The sequence below is a fragment of the Tursiops truncatus genome, chromosome 2 (assembly GCF_011762595.2).
Source record: "Tursiops truncatus isolate mTurTru1 chromosome 2, mTurTru1.mat.Y, whole genome shotgun sequence".
Taxonomy (NCBI): Eukaryota; Metazoa; Chordata; class Mammalia; order Artiodactyla; family Delphinidae; genus Tursiops; species Tursiops truncatus.
Genome location: NC_047035.1, coordinates 84,639,243 through 84,663,353, shown reverse-complemented (window position 1 = coordinate 84,663,353; position 24,111 = coordinate 84,639,243). Strand labels below are relative to the sequence as shown.

The 24,111-nt window shown below is 36.4% G+C and overlaps 1 protein-coding gene across 30 annotated transcripts in view; it reads right to left on the bottom strand.

The window, feature by feature from the left end:
- MGA (MAX dimerization protein MGA) overlaps positions 1 to 24,111 on the bottom strand; it is a 156,266-nt gene that overhangs the window by 46,949 nt on the left and 85,206 nt on the right. For 28 of the 30 annotated variants that reach the window (XM_073800769.1, XM_073800793.1, XM_073800794.1 and 25 more), the window contains exons 3-9: positions 13,143 to 14,091; positions 12,015 to 12,093; positions 11,801 to 11,896; positions 4,571 to 4,702; positions 4,250 to 4,354; positions 2,176 to 2,837; positions 682 to 1,027 (exon numbers count right to left, since the gene is read on the bottom strand). In XM_073800769.1, coding sequence (XP_073656870.1) covers positions 682 to 1,027; positions 2,176 to 2,837; positions 4,250 to 4,354; positions 4,571 to 4,702; positions 11,801 to 11,896; positions 12,015 to 12,093; positions 13,143 to 14,091 — 2,369 coding nt within the window. Of the gene's footprint in view, positions 1 to 681; positions 1,028 to 2,175; positions 2,838 to 4,249; positions 4,355 to 4,570; positions 4,703 to 5,484; positions 7,930 to 11,800; positions 11,897 to 12,014; positions 12,094 to 13,142; positions 14,092 to 24,111 lie in introns of those variants that run through there. The other 2 variants (XM_073800771.1, XM_073800795.1) reach the window with 2 other exon arrangements.

Below are 24,111 nucleotides of genomic sequence, written 5' to 3'. Positions count from 1 at the left end.
TGCAAACTTCTTCCTTTAGAAAATAAAATGACGTGTGCTGGCTGACTTGATTGTGGTAATTATTTCACAAAGTATACATATGTCAAATTACAATGTTGTACACTTTAAGTATGTGCAATTTGTCAATTATACCTAAATTCAGCTTGGGGGAAAAAAAGAAAATGATGGATTACCATGATCATCTGTATATTCAAAGAACATGGGGATGTGAAGTGAGGGAGTGGGGGCAAGACACGGAAAAAAAGATGAAGCCTCAAAGGCATTCTGAAAATCCAAATAAGAGAATGATTCAAATTTAGCACAAAAAAGCTATCTTCAAGAGAAAATTTCAATTTAAAAGAAGGCATGCGTGCACAGTTTTGTGTATGTCGCACGTGCCATATAGAAAGAGCATTTTAAGGATAATAAGAAATTCTTATGAGATCACTGATTAGGATTAAAGTAAGTAATATTTGAAATACGTTTTCAAATAACCATACTTTTCCTCTTTTCTCTTTTTTTTTTTTGGCCACACCGTGTGGCATGAGGGATCTTAGTTCCCCAACCAGGGATTGAACCTGTGCCCCCTGCCTTGGGAGCAAAGAGTCTTAACCACTGAACCACCGGGTAAGTCCTGAAATAACCATACTTTTCTTAAAAAAAAAAAAAACTATACTATTTTAACTCTCAATCAATACTCACTGTATTCTAGCTTCTTTCTCTTCTTTTTCTCTTTCAATTGTTCTTCCTCCTCCCTGACTCCCTCTTCTTCTTCTCTTTGCTCCTCGCCCAAATTATCGTAAAATACTGGATCACGATGAGCAGTCTTCCTCTGGAAATGCTTAGTTTTGGATCCCCCTTTAACAAGTACAACTTTTCTTTTCAAACAAGTGCAGCCAAACATGCAGTCTGGTCGGCGGCAGTGAGCAGGCTGGCGCTTCTCCAAAGCTAGACTTGAACATACACAACCCAATCGACAGAAGTCATTGTTGCATGGAGGGGCTCGTTTCCTTATGATCGTGTGGATGGGTTTAGTTTTGAGAGATGCCTAAAGTTAAAGTAGAATATTATAAATCTACTAAATCATCCCCTAACAACTTACAGTCATATACTGGTCTGCCTTTTCCAACTCTGAGCACTCAGTACTAACAGTACAAGATTAGTGCAGATTCAAAGGACAAATCATGAATATAAACAGAACTCTAAGCAATCTCCCATTCTAATGCATAGCACTGACAAGAAAGAGAATATTTTAATTCATTATGAGCCAAAATATCAACAAGGATAAATGTATTCTCAATAGAAATCATGCATAATGTTCTCTATAGCAAGGGTTGACAAACTTAAGGCCCATGGGCCAAATCCTAACTAAAGTTTCATTGGAACACAGCCAGGTTCACTCATTTACATAACATCTATGGCATTAGAGTAGCAGAGCTGAGTAACCAACAGAGACTGTATGGTCTGCAAAGCCTAAAATATTTACTATCTGCCCCTTTACATAAATAGTTTACTGACCCCTGCTCTATGATAATTAATAAAAAGAGAACATTATAATACATGCATAAAAGTCTTTAGGAATGATCGATTATAAAGGACACAATCTGTATTTTGTCCCAACATCTGATCATCTTCAGCTCTAGAATTTAGTCACAGAATTTAAAAAATGGAAAATACAGAAATTTCATGACAAAAAAATTACCCACGTGCTGCTGTATCATTTCACATGCACTGAGGCTGCTAACACAGGTGAATCAACAATTAATGAAACTTTCTTAATATAAAATTTTATGAAAGACAAAAACTTTTTCTCTGTAGGTTTATAATTTGGGGGATTTTTCTGGGATTTAATACCATCTAAGCAGAGTTTTTAAAGCTGTTTTAACAAAATCAGTAAATGTACTTGACCACATGCTGGAGAATGAAATTAGGAAAGTTCAGAATGGCCAGCTGCCTTTACACAGGAGAGGGACAATTCAAAAGCACAATTGTACAGTCTCCCTCTGCTGGCAGGAGGAATCTACACATGGTGTCTAGTTGATAAAGAAGAACAAACGTGGAAGACATTTCCTTAGTTGTCACTAAGGTAACTAAAAGCCCCATCCTCCTGCCAAAAAGCCCCATTCCCATTTCTCCTGACTACCTAATTCTCTCTAGCCAAGACTAATATGCTTCTGGAAAACAACAGATACTTACTTGAGCCGTAAGCAGAGTTGTTAAGGATACATCTGCTCGCTCTTCAGTGATATAGGTCCTTGGTTTTCCTTCCCAAAGTGCACAGTCTTCCAGATCCATTAGCTTCACTTGAGATTTAGACAATCCTGGAGGGCGAGTTCCCTGTTGCTGCTGCTGCTGCTGTTGGTGTGCCTGCCGCAAACTAATCTGCTTTGGAAATGTATTTTCATCTAAAGTTGGCACAACCAAGTTATTCACCCGATTTTCTGAGATGGTGGTTGAAGAATTCTTGGTAACCTTATCTCCTGGAATAGTATGACTATGTTTCTGCTTTGGTGAAACAGGGTATGGTAAAATGGATTTATAAGATGATTTAGTTCGGCCACTGAAAGGTGCCTGTTTGTTTTGAGACTTTGCCTTTCGAGAGACAGAGGGTACAGAATGAGGCTTCAAAGAGTAAGAGGTAGAAGGGGAAATGGTAGATTGCTTCTTCAGTACACTATCAAGTGTTCGAACATAGCTGGTACTCTTGGTGGGAAGCTGGTATACCACAGGAGATGTGGGAGCATTAGAAGAGAAACCCATGCTTGTTTCCATCAGCTTGCCTTCATTTTCCAAGTACTCATCCAGCTTATCACTGCAGAAAGCAGAACGGTTTTTCAACGAACCTTCTGAATTTCCACCTAGAAATAAAGAGACACAGATACTTAAATCCAGGACAGATCTTTATAAATATAGAAAAATATACTTTAAAAGGCCAGGAGCAGGGGCTTCCCTGGTGGCGCAGTGGTTAAGAATCCGCCTGCCAATGCAGGGGACATGGGTTTGATCCCTGTTCCGGGAAGATCCCACATGTCACGGGGCAACTAAGCCCATGTGCCACAACTACTGAGCCTGTGCTCTAGAGCCCACGAGCCACAACTACTGAGCCCACGTGCCACAGCTACTGAAGCCCGCGCGTCTAGACCCCATGCTCTGCAACAAGAGAAGCCACCACAATGAGAAGCCCGCGCACCAGAACGAAGAGCAGCCCCCGCTCCCTGCAACTACAGAAAGCCTGCGTGCAGCAACGAAGACCCAACGCAGCCAAAAATTAATTAATTAATTAAATTTAAAAAAGAAAAGGCCAGGAGCATTAATTTATAAGCTACTAAATCTTCCAAACTATCCCTCCTCGGAAGTAAGGAAAAATATAAAATATAAAGCCAAATAAAGACACTGAATGTCATATACTAATTATATTAAAGTCCATTATCTAAAATTATCTTATTATATATATTTAACATTAATTTTGCAAAGTGCTAACAATAGTAATAATTAACACTAAGAGTCGACAACCTCTTAGGACCTTAGTATAGAGATGAGACATAAGTAAAAACATAAACGCAAAAAATATACTTAAATTTGACCTCAACAGAACACCAAGAGGTTATTTAAGGGATTGCAATACCTGAATTCTGACACAAAACACAAGGGAAGAGGATAAGGCACCAAAAAAGGAGTATAAAATTTAGTTTTTATGGAACAAGAAAAAGCAAGTTTAGTAGAAAGACAAGCATTACACTATGATAACACTACAAAGATTCAAAGATGAGAAGATTCAAAGATGAGAAAAACTATATTGGACAAATGGTAAATTTATCTGGCTAGAGTGTAACTGCAAACAAGTGTAATGGGAAAGGAAAAGCACTAAGAAAGGAGACCAATAAGCATACAGTCAAAATTTAGATTTTAGATTAGATTTAGAAGTTTATTTTGAAGTACTACAATGCTATTGGGAATCACCATACAGCTCTGAAGTACACAGTTCTGAAATAATGCTTGAGAATGATGCTTTTTATAACTGTAGGAACCAAAAGGAAGTGCACTTTGAAAAGGCTGCAAGGATTATTTAAGCCTGATATGGTTAGTGACTGAACCCCAGGATGGGGACTATGGGACACAGAAAATGAACAAAAACAGCCAAGACAATTATTTTCAGTATATTTTAAAGCATGGAAAGGAGATAAAGAAAAACAACCAAGGCTTACTTTTAATAAAAGTCTTTGGCCACATGTTTCAGAATGTATTTATAAATTTTTAAAAAGCTGATTACCTTCATTCCTAGATGCAGAAGCACTATGAAACTTTCCCCTCCATCCCTTGATCTTGGTGAAGTCATTAGTCTTCCCTGTCCTAGAAACAAAGGGAAATCCAGCATCTATAAAAGAAAAAGTAAAAAAGATGATCAAAATTCTAGCAAGCCAATATTTAATATCTAATTAGCCACTAAAATTTCATCTAAAATGTATAAATCATCATTAAGACTCATCACTAGATAAAAGATCTACATTAGAGTACCCTATATGTCTGTAACAATGGTAGCATTTTATTTTTATCACAAATTTGTTTGACTTTACAAACGCTACGCACTCACCAGGTGAGGCAGGGTTGGTTCCTGTAAGGTTCCAGAAAGGAAAGCTAGTGGCTGGAGCCAAAGGTAGCTGTACTCCCAAGTATTTAAGATCAATACTCATTGCTGGATCCACTGAATTCAATTTTAAGCCAACTACAAGAAAAAAGGACCACAAATCATTTTGGTTTTTTTTAATCTTTGGTTGGGGGGTGGGGTGGGGTGAGGTAGGGGGATAATAGAGATCAAGAAAAAGTGGAGAACAGAAATGATGAAATAAAAATTGGAAGTGACAGATTTTAAGGTGGTCTCATGATCCTCACCTCCTGGGTATTACATATTTGCATATTCCTCCCCTTCCCTTCTTGAGTGTGGGTGAGATCTGTGATTTGCTTCTGATGGAATGTAGCAAAAGGGGCAGGATGTACATACATGATTATGTGTATGTGATAATATAGGAGTAAGTATATCACCCATCCTGCTAGAGCTACAAGGATATAAATTCTGCCAACAATCTGAGGGAAACTGGAAGCAGATCCCTCGCCAGTCAAGCCATTGATGAGGAACCAGGTCTGACATCTTGATTGCAGCCTTGTGAGACCCTAAGAAGAGGACCCAGTTAAGCCATGCCCAAACACCTGACCCATAGAACTTTGAGACAGTAAATGTGTTGTTTTAAGGTACTAAGTTTGTGGTAATTTGTTAAGCAACAATAGATAACTAATACATAAACATAGCAGAATTCAGATCTTTTGTACTTTAACGCTTTGTAGCCGAGAGATTTCCTAGGACCTCTAATACAAACTTGCCATAGTCTGTGCTTCTGGCCTAATTAAGGCTACTAATTCTTTAGTTATTATTACTGATATTTATGGTTAATGGAGCCTATAAATACTGTGGCTTATTTGTAGGTTAAGAGGCAATCTTTTGCGAAAACATTTATTTTACGTATCTTTTTTTTTTTTTGGTTAACATTTTATATCTAAGATTTGTCTATGTTGACACATTTATCTCTGCATGATTTATTTTCACTGTTGTACACTATTCCAGATTATGAATTACTCCAATTTATTAACCATTCTCCTCTTAGTGAGAATTGTTTCCTATTTTAAACTATTACAAACAATGCTGCAGTATAACTGTACATCTTGTACAAGAATGTACATCACACACATGAACATGTATGAAAGCTTCTCTAGTGCATTGAGCTTTTCCTTATGGCATTTACCCAAGAGCGGAATTGCTATGTAATGGGATATGTTCATCTTCAATTTACTGGATACTGTGTTTGACATATATGTGGCTGCCCAAAATATTCTGAGAACCTTTCCTATAGCTATTACTTTTCCACATTATAACCCCCACCTCTTCAAGGAAGAGGTGTTAAAACACAGATGCAGCCATAAAAGGCTTCAATTTAGAAGAGAGCACCATGAGGAAAGGAATACTGTGCAGAATTGTATTAATGAGAGTGACAGTGTTTGGCCAAGTTAAGAACTTTTAGAGGTAAGAGTAACCAACATCCTAGCTGTAGTATACTGTGTTCAGTGTCCATATTGAAAATGGTGGTAATTGCCCAATGTTGTGAGATTGCTGGTATGAGCTCTTGGGGAATGTAATTTGGGCATTTTTGCTTTTCTCTGCCTCTCTGTAAGTCATCTGATATTCTTTAATAAATTCGTATTCTATTTCACCTATAGAGTGTATTCTCATGTTTGTGATTAAGAATTCTAACTGACACACCTAGTTATTCTGAATCCTTATGTAATGGCATATAAGAAAACAATGATTACATAACAAACTGGGATAAACATGAGGCTGCTTATGGCTGGAGGCAACCAGTTCTACGGTTATTAATTTCCCTTGGTCTTGCCTGGCCACTCTGAGGAGATCAGTGTCTCAAGAGCATACCTGTCACACAATCATGGATAACCACATGCAACACTGCTCTAGTTGGGAAGCTGTTCACTAGATTGCCAAATTACTTTCCATTTATACTCCCTTCAATAGTGTAAGAGTTCTTGTTGATCCACATCCTCTCCAACATTTTATATCACTGGACTTTTAAAACTGTCCCAATCTTACTGGTATAAATTTATATCCTATTGTTCTTAAATTTGCATTTTTTCTGTTACCAGTGACAATCTTCTAATTTGGATTTCCTTGTTTGTGAATTACTGGCTTCATATTATTGAGCAAGAAAGTATTTAACTTAAATTTTAACAAAACTGAAACCAAAAGGAATTCAAAGCATCAACTACCGTAGTAATAACTACTAAAAGTCATAGGTACAGGTTTCCAGTAAAAAGCTTACATAGTACTGGTTTCCTAAAAGATGAAGACACTAGGCAGGTTACAAGCCACAAGTTCTTAAGGCTAATTTGTATATCCTCCACATAAATTAGTTTGTAATTCTAGTTCTTTAAAATAAATATCATTTTATCATGTTTATTTTAATCACATGTGATTAAAATTAACATCAATAAAATATTATTTCCTCATGTTTCAATCAACTGGGGAGAAAATAATATGAGTCAAAACAAGTGGTTTCTAATCTTGTCTTTGGGCTAAACTTCTCTTAGCTTCTGCTTCCTCATCAGTGAAATAATACCAATCCAAAAAATAATAATATCAATCCACCACACTGAGTTTCATGTTTTAAGAAGTAACCGTGCCTTCTCTTTGAAATGCTCTGTCATATAGATGATGATAGAGATAAAAGACATTTCCCAGACCTCAAGGAGCTTTTGTGTTATGTTTTCCCAACTGATTCATTAGTAGTTACAATAGGATAAAATACTGTAAGAGGTAAAACAAATGATACTTGAAAAGCCCAAGGCAATCTGGTAAAACTTTACAGAGAGTGTAATTCTTAAATTAGAATAAGTAGGAATTAACTAGGAAAGGCAGAGAGGGAGAGTAGAGTGAAACCAGAAAGCAAAATATTGCAGAAATGCAAGTGAAACAGAATCCTAAACAAAGGATAAACTGAGATACTGTAGTGCCTTGAAAAGAGAAAAGTACTCTATTATTATTATAGACAAAAACTGCCAGAACAGCTGCCTACAGAGAAAGAAGGAATTAAGTCATTAAAAGTGTACCCATACAGCCAAATAGGTAGACAATCAAATTTAGAGACTGTTTCCCCTACATATCTTCTTGTCTGCATTTACTTATACTTTGAACTGCCACCTTCCCCCAAAAGTGATACCAAGTGATCCTAAAAACATCAACAAAAAGACCAAATTTATTTTAAATATACTTACAATTTTTTAAAGCCCTAAAAGTTGAGAGGTCAATGGCACATGGACACTGCTCAAAGTAATTCCCAATTTAGCTTACCTGCACATCTTGAAATGTTTGCCCTTCAAGAAAATCCTTCCCTGAATAATAGATATTTGAGACTCAGACTCAGTCGGTTTCATATGAATGATAATAACTTTATCTTGCAAAAATAAGATAGTTATATAATTCTTAGCACATCCCCCAAAAAGCATAAAACCCTTTCCACATGGTAGTTTAAACTAATTCATACTTCTGAATGCTTTTGCCTTTTCACCATATTAGGAGCAACTTCTTAAAGAAATATTATCACACCATTAAAAAAAAGACCCATAAAAATAGAAACGAAAACAGATAACCCTCTAGGTTCAGAGCAGAGTCACCTAAGACAATAAACTGTAGCCAAAAATGCCTGCCTCTAGCTAAACCCACTTAAATAGGAGGTATCCACAAAAAAACACTCAGAGGAATGAACACCTATATAACTAGCCAACAATGAACAGAAAAGTAGACATTTATATAAGAAAAACTCCAGCTAACCATTGATTTAACAGTACAGAGTATTTTTTAAGTAACTAAAGAGGCAGAGTGCTCTGGAAATATTATCATAAGGGAATTTAACATTAAAACTGACAGGAGTCCACACTGATATAAATAAATGATTGGATAAAAATGAGGGAGAGAAAAAAAAAAAATGAGGGAGAAAAGAGAATCTCTGGTTGCAGAAGAATGCCAAGTAATTTATGCAGATACTCCATCCTCAAGAAAGTGGAGCATAACTTCCCACTCATTAAGTGTGGACTACACAGTGACTTCCAAAGAGTGCAACATAAAAAGTCAGTGACAAATCATGTTGATAATATGTACCCTTGATAAGGTGAGGTGAGAATGGCACTTTACCTCTGTTGTCTTCCTCCTATAAACATATAATCCCAGTCTAACCATTAGAAAAACATCAAACAAATCCCAACTGAGGGACATTCTACACAATACCTGACCAGTACTCCTCAAAATTGTCAAGGTAATTAAAAACAAAACAGTCTGAGAAACTGTCCCAGCCAACAAGATCCTAAGGAGACACAACTACTAAATGTAATGTGATTTCCTAGATGAGATCCTGGAACAAAAAAAATTAACTAAGGGAATTTGAATAAACTAAGGACTATAGTTAATAATAATATATCAGTATTAGTTCACTAATTGTAACAAATGTACTGCCCTAATGTTAGATGTTAGTAACAGGAGAAACTGTATGCTGAGTATATGGGAACTCTCTGTACTATGGTCCCAATTTTTCTGCAAATCTAAAACTTATCTAAAACAAAAAATTCACTTAACAATTAACATAGAATTGACTTGGTAGCAATGAAACAGAAAAGCTTTTACAAAAATACCTTTAAAGATCAAAAACATGATAATTTCAGGTTGATGGACTTAGAAAAGAAATGAATTTTGATGTAGCAAAGTATAGGAGAAAAAATATACTGTGGAAAACAAAATTAAGAATCTTATTTTATTTTAGCAACAAAACTATCAACAACAACAATAAGAACATTTTCTCAGGCTTAATCAACATTTCTTCCACAATTTCAAAGCAAGCTGAAAAAGCTTTTCAAGTTTTTCAAGGTTTTTTCATCTCAAAAACGTTTTGGATTTGTAGGTGCTTATTTTATAAAGAATAATGAAATTCTACAGTTGATGGAAAAGCAAAGAAATACGACATTACTGAATTGAAATTTAATAAATTACTTCAAGCATCAGTTTTTAGAAAGGGACCTGGAAGAATATTTTCATTATCTTCAGATACTTGGAGTTGGCACCATCAACTGATGTAGTAACCATCAGTTACTACAAATATTTAGCCAAACTAACTTAATTCTTTTAATATTTTAAGTCTTAAGAAGCAAAGGTTGGGGGATGGGGGAGACACCTGCCAAAGTAAAATAAAGAAAAAAATCCAAACTAGAACTCTACGTCATATATTATGAACAGTGACACATGGATTACAGATTTAACTGTTTAAAAAAGTAAAACTATATAAGAACGTAGTTGGGGCTTCGCTGGTGGCGCAGTGGTTGGGAATCCGCCTTCCAATGCAGGGGACGCGGGTTCGTGCCCCGGTCCGGGAAGATCCCACATACCGCGGAGCAGCTGGGCCCGTGGGCCACGGCTGCTGAGCCTGCGCGTCTGGAGCTTGTGCTCCACAGCGTGAGAGGCCACGACGGTGAGAGGCCCGCACAAAAAAAAAAAAGAATGTAGTTGAATTAACTTTAACAATGTGAGGATTAATACAAACTTGAACACCAAATGCATAATCTGTATGGCAGGTGAAAACTGATGCCTCACACTTTTTTGCCCAAAAAACTGTATCAGCTGACACCATTTAAAACTGAAACACGTTACAAAAAAATACTAACTTTTACCTTTTACAGAACAATAGGAATTTCTGAAAATACTGAGCCTACATTCCCATTTGACAATCCACTGATATGACTGCCCCTTTAGAACAGGAACCTATGCTCCAGCCCACCAGAGTCCAACACCATCCCCAAATTCAGGCTAATTTCACTTTACGTTACCTGCTTAGTTTCCATAAGCATTTGACTTTGAACACCCAATACACAAAAAGTTACAGATTTGACTAAAATGTCTATAAGGGAAGGAAAAAACTCAAACCTTACCCAAACAGGAAAAAATAAGAAAACAAACCAGAGCAAAAAGACCAGCAGGGAGCACTGAATATATTTAACTCTAGAACTAAGACTATAAAACAAATGGGGGATTAGGTTGAAAGAATGCAATACAAATGTTATAATACTTATATATTATCAGAGTACCTAAGGAAAAAAAGGAGAAGTGGGGGGAGAAAGGACAACTTAACTGATAGAGAAAAGAGAATATTATTTAAATAAAATAGCAGAAGTGAAAGCTTACGATAAATGACAGCAAACATTATTACCAGCAAGACTACTATGATGTGACTGTGATTTTCCATTACAATCCACAGTATCCAGTCCTTATCACTTGGATTGAAATTTGCATACTTTAAGATCACACTGTCACACAGTCCCTCATTAAAGCAAAAGTTCAAGTATTACCATTTAATTTAGAAACTGAATGGTTGTTTTATAAATCAATGTTTTGTTTGTTGGCATACAATGCTTAGACTCTCATGAAAATTGACTAACAGTCAAAAAATAAACTACTCCAAGAAGCACACCTAAAATCAAAGGTATAAGGAAAATAAAAATTGGGGCATGGCTTACAGTCATTCATTTACAGTGCAAATCCGGAAGTCAGTAATTAACTATGATGGCAATAAGGATACTAAATTTTGCTATTTTAAAAAAAGGATTAAATGATATGATCAAGGCCAAGATAAACTATGGCAACAAAATAGGTAATCATGAAAATTTTAAATTAAATCGCCAGCAAAATATGAAATATATAAAATTTTTACAGCCACACAATGAGACAGATAAGTATTCTTCTCTTTACAGTTAAATACATTACTAAGTATACCAGAAAAAGTAGGCTCTTCCCCTCCAAAAGCAAAACAAAAAACCTTCAAAAACCCCACAGAAACAAAAGCAACCAAAATTTAAAGTAAATAAAACGGGGTTATAAGAAAGAAAAGAGAAAACACACTTTCTTATCATGATACGTTTTTTAATGCATAATACATTAGCTTCACAACGATAAGACAGTATCTTCAGAGTTTGAAAGGTTTCTCTTAGGATAAAAAAGACCTAGATGTGTTTTTAAGTTAAGGGAAAGAATCATGGACAGAGAAAAGAGAAAAATGCAAGCTGAGAGAGGGGCTGAAAGAAATCAAATCAAGGATGGGGGAAAGGAGGAAAAACAGAAAAAAGAGGGAAGGAGCAAAGGGAAGAGGGGAGAAGAGAAAGACAGGGGAAGGAGAGAACAGAACAAAATTAAAAATTGGCTTGTATATTTTTTAGAGAATTATACCTTCCTGAAGACCAGGATGTATGACCTGCTTGTGCCGCAAGGCCTTCAAATCTTCTATCAATTCCTTTTCCAACTGGGAAATTCTTGCTCTGCAACCTATTCAGAAAGCAATGATAAAATAAGCTACTATATACTACAGAAGAATACACATTGCATCTTTCACTTCTAGAGCCAAACTCCCAATATATTCCTCTTTTTTACCATTATATAATACCTGGGTCATTTGTGGCTGATGCCTGAAGACTAGAGGATTCTTCTGTTGTTCCATCAACTGCATGAATATCTAGAGCTTCCTATATTAAAAAAAAGAAAAGGAAAGAAAAAAAGTAGTTCATATCACTTCTAAAGGTTTAAAAGTAAACTAGGAAGCTTTTTTTTCATTTTGATACTTTTTGCTATTTTCTAAATGTTTTTTCATTTTGATACTTTTCACTTTAATAATGGGGGGGCAAAAAATTTAAAGATAATATACTCAGCTAACTGACTTAAAACTGTATTTATCATAACTTGTATATTTATCCAATTTATCATAACTTGTATACTGATTTCTCAGAGCCTGTGTAAAGACAGCTTACTCAGCAATTAACAAGGAGGAAGGAAAAGAACAGGCAGAGAATTCAACCTCTGTGTAGCTAATTTAGAAAGATTAGGCTTCTACAACAATCTAAAAGAAAAACAGTCTAGTTGAAGAACTGGAGTAAAATAAACAAGGAAACTATCATTGTGACAGCAGAATTAATAAGACTATTAATTTTTTGTTCTCCAATGGTATTCTGCTATTGCTGATGAAAATCAGTGGATGGAGTATCTCAAAAGAGTTAGTAAACTTTTCATGTGTTTATGCCTTTTCAAAGTCCATAATATAATAATGAAAATTCCACTAAGAGCCAAAGATTTTAAAAATTCCAACTAAACACAATGCAAAAATCGTGATCAAGGGCTTCCCAGGTGGCGCAATGGTTGAGAGTCTGCCTGCCGATGCAGAGGACGCAGGTTCGTGCCCTGGTCTGGGGGGATCCCACATGCCGCGGAGCGGCTGGGCCCATGAGCCATGGCCGCCAAGCCTGCGCGTCCGGAGCCTGTGCTCCGCAACGGGAGAGGCCACACACAAAAAAAAAACCAAAAATCGTAATCGAAACAGACATAATTTTTTAAGTCCATTCAAACAAAATACCTTAAGTGATGCCTGTTAACCCAATATTTTGGAGATACTCCCCTCCCGGTGCACACAACCTCGCATAATGGATGCATTCACAGTAACTGTATTCTTAGTTATCAGCCAGTATACAATTCAATGATGATTATTTGACCTTGGAAAGAATGCTGAAAATGACAATCTTACCTTCGATTCAAAGGAAACAAAGAGAACACCATCTACATCTTCCAGATCAGGTTTCACATCTGGAAAGGTACTCCCAGGGCCCATAGGAGTGTTCTTTGTAGAAGTTAAAGATTTTCCTGTGTTTTTAGGTGGCCGCCCTGCCTTAGAGAGTTTCAGTTTTCGTGGCCTTCCTCTTTTTCCAGGGACATTTGGAGGGGCATTCTGATTAGCATTCACAGTCTTGGAGGCCGTTGAAATCTTAAGCATACTTTTCTTTCTGCCCAAGTCTTCTTTTCCTAAAAATGAGTCCCCAACTGAACTCTTTGAACCATCAAGTATTTTTTCTGTGTTAATGCTGTCAGATATATCAGGATATTTCCACTGAGGATCTTTAAGTGAGGGATATTTTTGTACCACTCTGAGGTCTGGTGAATGTCTTCTAAGACCATTTTCTGATTCCTTGCCTAAGCAGAAGCCAGTCTCATTAGAATTTTCAATGTACGTAGGCAAATAGTCTAATTCTGTCAACGCAGAAGTTCTATCCTTCCGAGATGTGGAAAGCATGTTATCAGGGAGCTCAGAAATCTTCACTGTGCTTTTGGTGACAGCACAGGGCTCCAGATAGACTACTGGCATCTTTCCAGCGTCTAATTTGAACATTTTAGCTTTAGCAACACCTGATGGGCTATTTGGTAGTAGCCATTTAGAAGAAGGATGGTCAGCTTCTAGTTTATCAGCTTTATTGTGCCTCTTCAACTGTTTCTCTAGTATAGGATCATCATCACTGTTTGAGTACACATCTGTTTCCTCATCTGTCTCTTCCTGTTTCACAGTGACCCCTTCTGGGCACTCACCAAGTTCATATTCATAATCGTCTAGAGGCTCTTCTTTAATGACAACATTGAAGTTTTCATTTGGGTTTAATGGTGATGTTACATGGGCGTCATCTTCAAAATTGTTGCCAACAAGACTGGAGAGACAGGGGAGGGAGAGTTAAAAAGGACAGAACTATCCATAAATAACACTCAGGAGGGGAAAGAAAAAAAAAAAAGACTGTTGGAAACCAAGTAAAATCACATCAGATTTCAAGAGCCATTCATAAAAAAAAAAAAAAACACTGTATAACAAGGTTCTCAAAAACAGTTTATCAACATCACACTTTTACATATTCTGTCAATTTCTCTTGAAAAATATATAAACTAAAGGGTAAAGTTTTAACAAGTAACTCTCATCACTAAATCAAAAAGCAAGATATGTTATAACATGTTTTCTGCTAATGGTATTCTTCAAATGAACTCAATTTTCAAAGTCAGCTTGCACTGATCCAAAATCAAGACTCTAGTAATGTACACACTGATCAACAACTGCCAATAAAAACAAACAAATGTCCATTACAATTAAAAATTAAAATAAACATCAGGAAGGGCCTTTCAAACAGCTCACTGATTTTTTTAATTGAGATAAAATTCATGTAACATAAAACATAACGTTTTAACCATTTTAAAATGTACAAGCCAGTAGTTTTTTCATTGTAGTCCCAATGTTGGTGCCAGGTGATTTTTCAAATTTAAAATTGCAAAACCCACTTTCAATGTAAAGAATCCAGCATTAGTTCTTCCAAAATAAAAGGATAGGGTGGATGAAGGCAAGGACATATAACCTGTCTCGACTTAAGTGTTTATAATTCATCAAAAAACAAAACAAACTTTTTAGTTTCTCATTTCTCCCAATTCATAACTGAAAGCACATAAACTATACCAATGTATCTTGAGGACAGGTTAGAACTACTCACTAACCCAGTTAAAGTCACTTTATCTGTAAAACTTTCATTTACCTCAAATATGCAAAAGTAACCATTAAATGATCTGTATCTACTTGTTCCTTGCAAAACTGACTTAAGATCTTGACCTTACTCAAAAATTCTTCAATGGAGGACTTCCACTTCCAGTTAGAATACAGTAGTTCACAAAGACCATAACTTCTGCCATAACAATGACAAAACACTAGATAAACTTAAAATCCTATTCTTTCTTTAAAGTCACTGAAGACCTCTGGGTACAAGTAAGTTTAAATGAACTGAATTCCAGAGAGGGACCAGCCTTCTCCAAGTGACCACAGATTGCTATTGCTTTCAACCCTCAGTGGCATTTACATTGCTTGAAGCACAAGTGAAGAGAGAAAAAAGCTGTTATAGGCAAAGAATCTTTGCGGAAACACAGAGAAACCAAACTATTAATGCCTGAGTATGGGCAGACTAGATCTGGAGGACCTCAAAGAGAAGACAAGTCCTTGCTCCCACCAATTATCCTCCAGGGGACTTTTGCAGAATTTCTAGTGATGCAGAAACTTGGCCTGAAATCAGAAACTTACATTCTCACAGCACTTAGATCCCAAGGCCCTGTCTGAAAGGAGGTCAATCCTACCCTTAAAACTGAGGTGAGCTGAAATTTACAAATCATCTAGACTGGAAGGATAGAGAAAAAGGAAAAGCAAAAGAAGTGTCAGAGACCTATGGCACACATCAGATTATTTAACACACTAGCAGTTGCACCTCCCAAAAGGTAAGAGAAAGAAAGGAGAAACATTTGAACAGAAACTGAACAAAAATATTCCAAAAATGAAAGATTTTAATCCACAGATCCAAGAAGCTCAGCAAACACCAAGCAGAAAATCATACCTAGGTACATGAAGACCAGACAGCTGAAAAAAAGATCAAGAGAAAAACCTTATAAGCAAGGAAGAAAAAAAGACACATGAGACTACAGAGAAAACTATGAGAACAGACTAATTACTCATTGGAAACACTGTAAAACAGAAGACAATGAATGACATCCATCATAAAGCATTTAAAGAGTCAACATAATGTTCTAGATCTACCAAAAGAAGCCTTCAAAGCTAAAGACATTTTCAGACATCTGAAAGAATTCATACGTCATAAAAAATACTACCTCCTTAGACTGAAACAAGACAAGGATATTAGTTCTCACCACTTTTACTTACAGTAATTATACTAGAGGATCTGCCAAGGACATCAGGCAATAAAAAGAAATAAAAGACATCCAGATTGAAAAGAAGTAAAAAAAAAAAATCTCCATTTGTAGATGACATGATCTTGTATACAGTTGGCCCCCAGTTCTGAGGGAGACTGGTTCCAGAACTCCCCAGAGATACTAAACTCTGTGGATACAGAACTGAAAATCCTAAGAAATCCACTAAAAAAACTATTGGAATAAATGAGTTTGGCAAGATTGCAGGATCCAAGATCAACACACAGCAAAATAACTGTAATTCTGCACACTAGGAACAAACGTCAAAAATGAAATTCAGAAGACAACTCTATTTACAACAGCATCAACAAGAATAAAACACTTAACATACGGTAGACAGCTAGTGGGAAGCAGCCGCATAGCACAGGGAGATCAGCTCAGTGCTTTGTGACCGCCTGGAGGGGTGGGATAGGGAGGGTGGGAGGGAGGGAGATGCAAGAGGGAAGAGATATGGGAACATATTTATATGTATAACTGATTCACTTTGTTATAAAGCAGAAACTAACACACCATTGTAAAGCAATTATACTCAAATAAAGATGTAAAAAAAAAAAACTTAACTGAACCAAAAAACTGTAAGGCTTTTACACAGAAAATTATACAACTGTTGGAAAAAAATTAAAGCCAACCTAAAAAAAAAAAAGAAAAAAAAAGGGTAAATATTCCGCAGTTTCATACTAGAAGACTTAATATAGGTGAGACAGCAATACTCCCCAAAAGTGATCTGCAGAGTCAACACAATCCCTAACAACGCCCCACCTGGGATTTTTGTAAAAATTGAGAAGCTGATCGTACAATTCATATAGAAATGCAAGGGACCCTAAAATAACTCAAAGTATCTTGAAAAATAGAAACAAATGGGGACTCATACTTCCCAATTTCAAAACTTACTACAAAGCTACAGTAATCAGCATAAAGCTAAACATACCAATCAACTGAACAGAATTCAAGGTTCAGTAATACCTGCCCACTTTTATATCAATTGGTTTTTTTTTCTTTTCTTTTTTTAAGGCAGTGCCATGCAGCATTTGGGATCCTAGTTCCCTGACCAGAGATCAAACCTGTGCCCCCTGCATTGGGAGCAAGGAGTCTTAACCAATGGACCACCAGGGAAGTCCCTCAATTGACTTTCAATTGAATTCAATTCAAGGGTGCCAAGACAATAAATTCAGTGGGGAAAGAATGGGCTTATGAACACCCACAACTTATTCAATACAAACACTTGCACACAAATGTTCATAGCAACATTATTTCTAATAGTCAAAAAGCAGAAACAACCTTAATGTTTACCAATAAATGGATAAATAAAATGTAGTATAGCTAAACAACAAAATATTATTCAGTAATAAAAGAAATTATGTACAGATACATGCTACAATATGAACCTTGAAAACATTATGCTAAGTAAAGCACAAAAGACCACATACTGTATGATCCCATTTAATGTCCAAAAAAGACAAATCCAGAGACAAACGAGAGACTGGTGGTTGCATATCGGTGGGTGGGGTTGAATACTGGCTGGAGGAAAATGGGGAGTGACTAGTAGAGGACACAGGGTTTCTTTCTGGAGTGCTGAAACGTCCTTAAAATGACTGTGGTCATGACTATACAATTTGGTGAATATATTAAAAATCACTAAACTGAACACTTTTCAAGGGTGAATTATATAGCAGTGAATTACATCTTATTTTTTTAAAGTTCTAAAAAAATACTTAAGGAAGTTCTTCAGACTAATAGGAAATGAACTAGTACGAAAATGGATCCAGGGGACTTCCCTAGTAGTCCAGTGGTAAAGAATCTGTCTTCTAACGCAGGAGATGCAGGTTTGATCCCTGGTCTGAGAACTAATATCCCACATGCCTTAGGGCAACTAAGCGTGCATGCCACAACTACTAAGCTCACACACCTCAACTAGAGAACCCACATGCCACAACTAGAAGAGAGAAAACCCACACACCACAACTAGAGAGAAGCCCGTGCGCCACAACGAAGAGCCCCTGCAGCACAACGAAAGATCCCACATGCTACAACTAAGACCCAACACAGCCAGAAAAAAATAAATTAATTAAATAAATAAATATATATTTTTTAAAGTAGCAAGCTAAGTTAAAAAAAAAAGAAAGAAAATGGATCCAGGAATGAATGAGAAGACCCATGAAAAATAAACATGAGTAAATATAAAAGGCTTTTTCTTACGTTTATTTAAATGACTCCTGACTGATTAAAGCAAATAAAAACATTTGGGGGGGTTTATAACATATATAAGGACATGAACAACAAGGACATTAGCTGATCATGAACTGCTATAATATTAATTTAATTTTACTTGATAAATTAAGAATGTACATAATTATCTCTACAACCACTGCTAAAGAATGAATTGTGTCCCCTCCCAAATTCATACACTGAAGCCCTAACCCCCTTGTGACTGTACATGGAGATAGGGTCTTGAAGAAGTAATTAAGGTTAAATGAGGTCATAAAGGTGGGCACTCTCTCTCTTCTCTATGTGAGGACACAGCTAGAAGGCAGCTGTCTACAACCCAGGGTACTACAACCCTGGGTAAGACCTCCCAACAAAACTGAACCCTACCAAAAACATTACTTGGACTTTCCAGCCTCCAGAAACGTGAGAAAATAAATTTTTATTAAGTCACCCAGTCTATGATATTTTGCTATGTCGACCTGAGCAGACTAGTAAAAACACTTAAAAAAAAAAAATTTACAGAGGCACAGCTAAAAAACCAATAGGCCACAGGATGGAATTTTAAAAACGTAATCTAGGACCTCCCTGGTGGTGCAGTAGTTAAGAATCCGCCTGCCAACGCAGGGGATACATGTTCAATCCCTGGTCCGGGAAGATCCCACATGCCGGGGAGCAACTAGACCCACGCGCCACAACTACTGAAGCCCACGCACCTAGAGTCCATGCTCCGCAACAAGAGAAGCCAACGCAATGAGAAGCCCACGCACTGCAACAAAGAGTAGCCCCCGCTCACCGCAACTAGAGAAAGCCCATGTGCAGCAACAAAGACCCAACGCAGCCAAAAATAAATAAATAAAATAATTTTTTAAGAAAAGAAAACATAAACCAAATGAAAACAGGGAAGGATAATGAAAGAATAGATGACAGAAACAGAAAACACCAAGATGAAATGCTTTAAGCACAGCCACATCAGTAATAATATTAAATGCACGTGAGCAAAACAGTCCAATTAAAAGTCTAGGGTGGACAAAGAAAAAGGTCCCGACTATAAGCTATTTAAAAGAACCACAATTTCAATCTAAAGACATAGACAGACTGAAAATAAAAGGAGGGAAAAAGATAAAACCATGCAAATAGAAAATAAGATGAATGCCAATGTGGCTTAATAATATGACTAAAAGTAGACTTTAAGTACCATCAGAGAGAATGAGGGTCATTATAAAAATTTTATGAGCTCAATTCACCAAAAGGACATAACAATCCTAAATGTATATGTACCTTATCATATAGCTTGAAAATATGTGAAGCAAAAATTTATAATACTAAAAAGAAAGACAGAAAAATCCACAACTATAGAGGGAGATTTTAAAACACGTTCCAGTAACTGATAGGAGAGACACCGCCCCCCCAAAAAAAAAATCAGTAAGGAGATAGAAGAATTGAACAATGAATTAAACTTACCTGATAAGATCTTATAGCACACTACAACCAACAAGTGCATAAGTATACTTGAAGTATTAATCAAAACAGACCATATGCTAGACAATACAGCACAGTCATGATATATTTCTATTTGAAAGGTTTTAAGTCACATGTTCTCTGACAAAAAATAGGACCAAACCACAAATTAATAACAATTTCAACACAACAAATCATAATTTGTAGAATGCACCTAAAACAGTGCTAAGTGGGATTTTATAGCTTGAAATAAAAGGTCTAAAATAAATTATCTTAGGGATTGATAAACTTTTTGTAAAGGGCTAAGTAGTAAAACTTTTAGGCTTTGAAGTCTGAACAATCTTTACTCAACTCTACCACTGTAGCATAAAAGAAGCCACAAGACAATACATAAACAAGTGAGCATAGCTGTGTTCTAACAATTGGACACTGAAATTTGAATTTTATATGATTTTCACATATGAAAAAATATTACTTTTATTTGTTTCCCCCACGCACACAAACACTTAAAAATATAAAAACCATACTTAGTCTGCAGGCCATAACAACAACAAAAAAGGCAGGCTAGGTATGGTCCACAGGTCTTAATCTGCCAATCCCTGAACTGAAACAGGCAAATTAAAACAAAAGCAAGTGCCAAAGCAATCCTGAGGGGAAAAAAAAAGAGCTGGAGGAATCAGACTTCCTGACTTCAGACTATACTACAAAGCTACAGTAATCAAGACAATACAGTACTGGCACAAAAACAGAAATATAGATCAATGGAACAGAATAGAAAGCCCAGATATAAACCCACTCACCTATGGTCAACTAATCTATGACAAAGGAGGCAAGAATATACAATGGAGAAAAAATAGTCTCTTCAATAAGCAGTGCTGGGAAAACTGGACAGCTACATGTAAAAGAATGAAATTAGAACACTCCTTAACACCATACACAATAATAAACTCAAAATGGATTAAAGACCTAAATGTAAAACCAGACACTATAAAACTCTTAGAGGAAAACATAGGCAGAACCCTGTATGACATAAATTATAGCAAGATCCTTTTTGACCCACCTCCTAGAAAAAGGGAAATAAAAACAAAAATAAACAAATGGGACCTAATGAAACTTAAAAGCTTTTGCACAGCAAAGGAAACCATAAACAAGATGAAAAGACAATCTCAGAATGGGAGAAAATATTTGCAAACAAAGCAACTGACAAAGGATTAATCTCCAAAATATACAAGCAGCTCATGCAGCTCAGTATCAAAAAAACAAACAACCCAATCCAAAAATGGGCAGAAGACCTAAATAGACATTTCTCCAGAGAAGATATACAGATTGCCGACAAACACATGAAAGGATGCTCAACATCACGAATCATTAGAGAAATGCAAATCAAAACTACAATGAGCTATCACCTCACACCAGTCAGAATGGGCATCATCAGAAAATCTACAAACAACAAATGCTGGAGAGGGTGTGGAGAAAAGGAACCCTCTTGCACTGTTGGTGGGAATCTAAATTGATACAGCCACTATGGAGAACAGTATGGAGGTTCCTTAAAAAACTAAAAATAGAATTACCATGTGACCCAGCAATCCCACTACGGGGTACCCAGAGAAAACCATAATTCAAAAAGACACATGCACCCCAATGTTCACTGCAGCACTATTTACAATACCCAGGTCACAGAAGCAACCTAAATGTCCACTGACAGACCAATGGATAAAGAAAATGTGGTACATATATACAATTGAATATTACTCAGCCGTAAAAAGGAATGAACGTGGGTCATTTGTAGAGATGTGGATGGACCTAAAGACTATCATACAGAGTAAAGTAAGTCAGGAAGAGAAAAACAAATATTGTATATTAATGCATATATGTGGAATCTAGAAAAATGGTTCAGATGAACTAGTTTGCAAGGCAGAAATAGAGATACGGATGCAGAGAACAAACGTATGGACACCAAGGGGGGAAAGCAGGGGAGGGGGTATGAATTGGGAGATTGGGATTGACATATACACACTAATATGTATAAAACAGATAATTATTAAGAATCTGCTGTATAAAAAAATAAAATAAAATTCAAAAAAAGGAAATCAGATCAGTGGTTACCAGTGTCAGGGAGACAGGGGATGAAGGGCAGGGGAAGTGAATGAAGGGGATCAAAAGGTACAAACTTTCAGTTATAAGATAAATAAGTGCTGGGGATACACAAGATGATGACTCTAGCTAACACTACAGCATGGTATATCTGAAAGTTGCTAAGGTAGTAATTCCTAAAAGTTCTCAAGAAAAGGAAAAAAAATGGGATTATCTATACGAAAAGATGAATGTTAACTAAATTTATTGTGGCAATCATTTCACAGTATATGTCTGTCAAGTCATCATGTCGTGTAACAAACTTATACAGAGCTGTATATCAATTACATCTCAATAAAAATGAGAAATAAAAGAAAAAAGAGCAAGCAAAAAGAAGGAAACAATGCTAAGAGGAAAAAATTTAATGAAATAGAGAACAACAGAGAAACTGGATTTATGATTTGAAACCTGCCAGCAAAGAAAACTACATGGCTTCCCTCAAGTCTAGCAAAGACATAATGAAAAAAAAAACCTATCTTGCACAAACTCAGAATATACAGGATAATCCAACACTTTTTGTTTTATGAAGAAAGCAAAACCCTGGAACTAAAGTATCAGAAATAAAAATATCCTTCATGAATTCAGATGTAAAAAAACTCAATGAAGTATCAGTAAACTGAATCCAATATTAAAAATGTTATGACAACCAAGTAGTATTTCCCAGGAATGCAAAACTGTTACAGCATTTCCAGCTCTCACTCCCATATAGCCGCCACTCACGGTAAAAAAAAAAAGAAAAAGAAAAAAATCAAATTAACAAAATGAAGGGAGAAAAACAACATCTCAGCAGATAGAAAAACAACATTTGATACAATTCAATACTCATTCTTAACCACACTTAGAAAATTAGGACTGGAAGGAAAGTTCTCAGTGTGACCTAAAGCCAACAGCATAACACCCATTAAGAAATACTGAACGATCTTCTCTAAGGTCAGGAGACATGAATGACCATTCTCAAAATTTAGTTTCAACACAGAACTGCAAGTCCAAACAGCACAGTAAGGTAAGAAAGAGAGAGAATAATAATAAAGACTTACGGGAGAAGTAAAACTAACTTTGTTCACAGACACCATAATTGTGTATGTAGAAAATCCTAAACACTACAAACTAGTAAGTGGATTAAATAAGCAAGGTCATCAAATACAAGATCAAGGTACAAAAATCAACTGTATTTCTACGTACTATGGGAAGTTGGAAGCTTACACTACCAAAGATTATAGTGTCATCAAGACTGTATGGTGGGCTTCCCTGGTGGCGCAGTGGTTAAGAATCCACCTACCAATGCAGGGAACACGGGTTCAAGCCCTGGTCCAGGATGATCCCACATGCTGCAGAGCACCTAAGCCCATGGGCCACAAATACTGAGCCTGCGCTCTAGAGCCCACAAGCTACAACTACTAAGCCTACATGCCTAGAGCCCGCACTCTGCAACAAGAGAAGCCACTGTAATGAAAAGCCCACGCACCGCAAGGAAGAGTAGCCCGCGCTCGCCACAACTAGAGAAAGCCCGCTCACAGCAACGAAGACCCAAGGCAGCAATAAATTAAATAAATAAATAAATGGCTGCATGGTATTGGCAAAAGAATAGACAAAAAAATGGAACAAAAATAGACCCACCCATATATATATATATAATCACCTCATTTTCCAAGACACCAGTGCATTTTAATGGGGAAAATAAAGCCTTTTGAATATGATGTTAGACCACGTAAATATGTGCCTGGAAAACTATGAGCCTTGACCCCCAACTTCATGCCATACACAAAAAGTAAGCCAAGATGGGCTAGATTTCAATTTGAAAGCTAAAACAGCTTCCCCCTTTCAAAAATATCACTTAATTGGAGAAAATACCTATTTCCTTATCTTTCTTTTTAACGGCTTTATTGTGTAAGTTACGTAACATAAATCCCACCAGTTTTAAGTAACAACTCAATTATTTTTACTAAATTTATAATTTTGCCATCACCACAATCCAGTTTTCCTTTACCTCGTTTTTTTGTTTGTTTGGCCGCAACGCATGGCTTGCAGAATCTTAGTTCCCTGATCAGGCATTGAACCCAGGTCCTCAGCAATGAAAGCGCATAGTCCTAACCACTGGACCGCCAGGGAATTCCCTCCTTTACCTGTTTTTAAAGGTTAGGCAAACC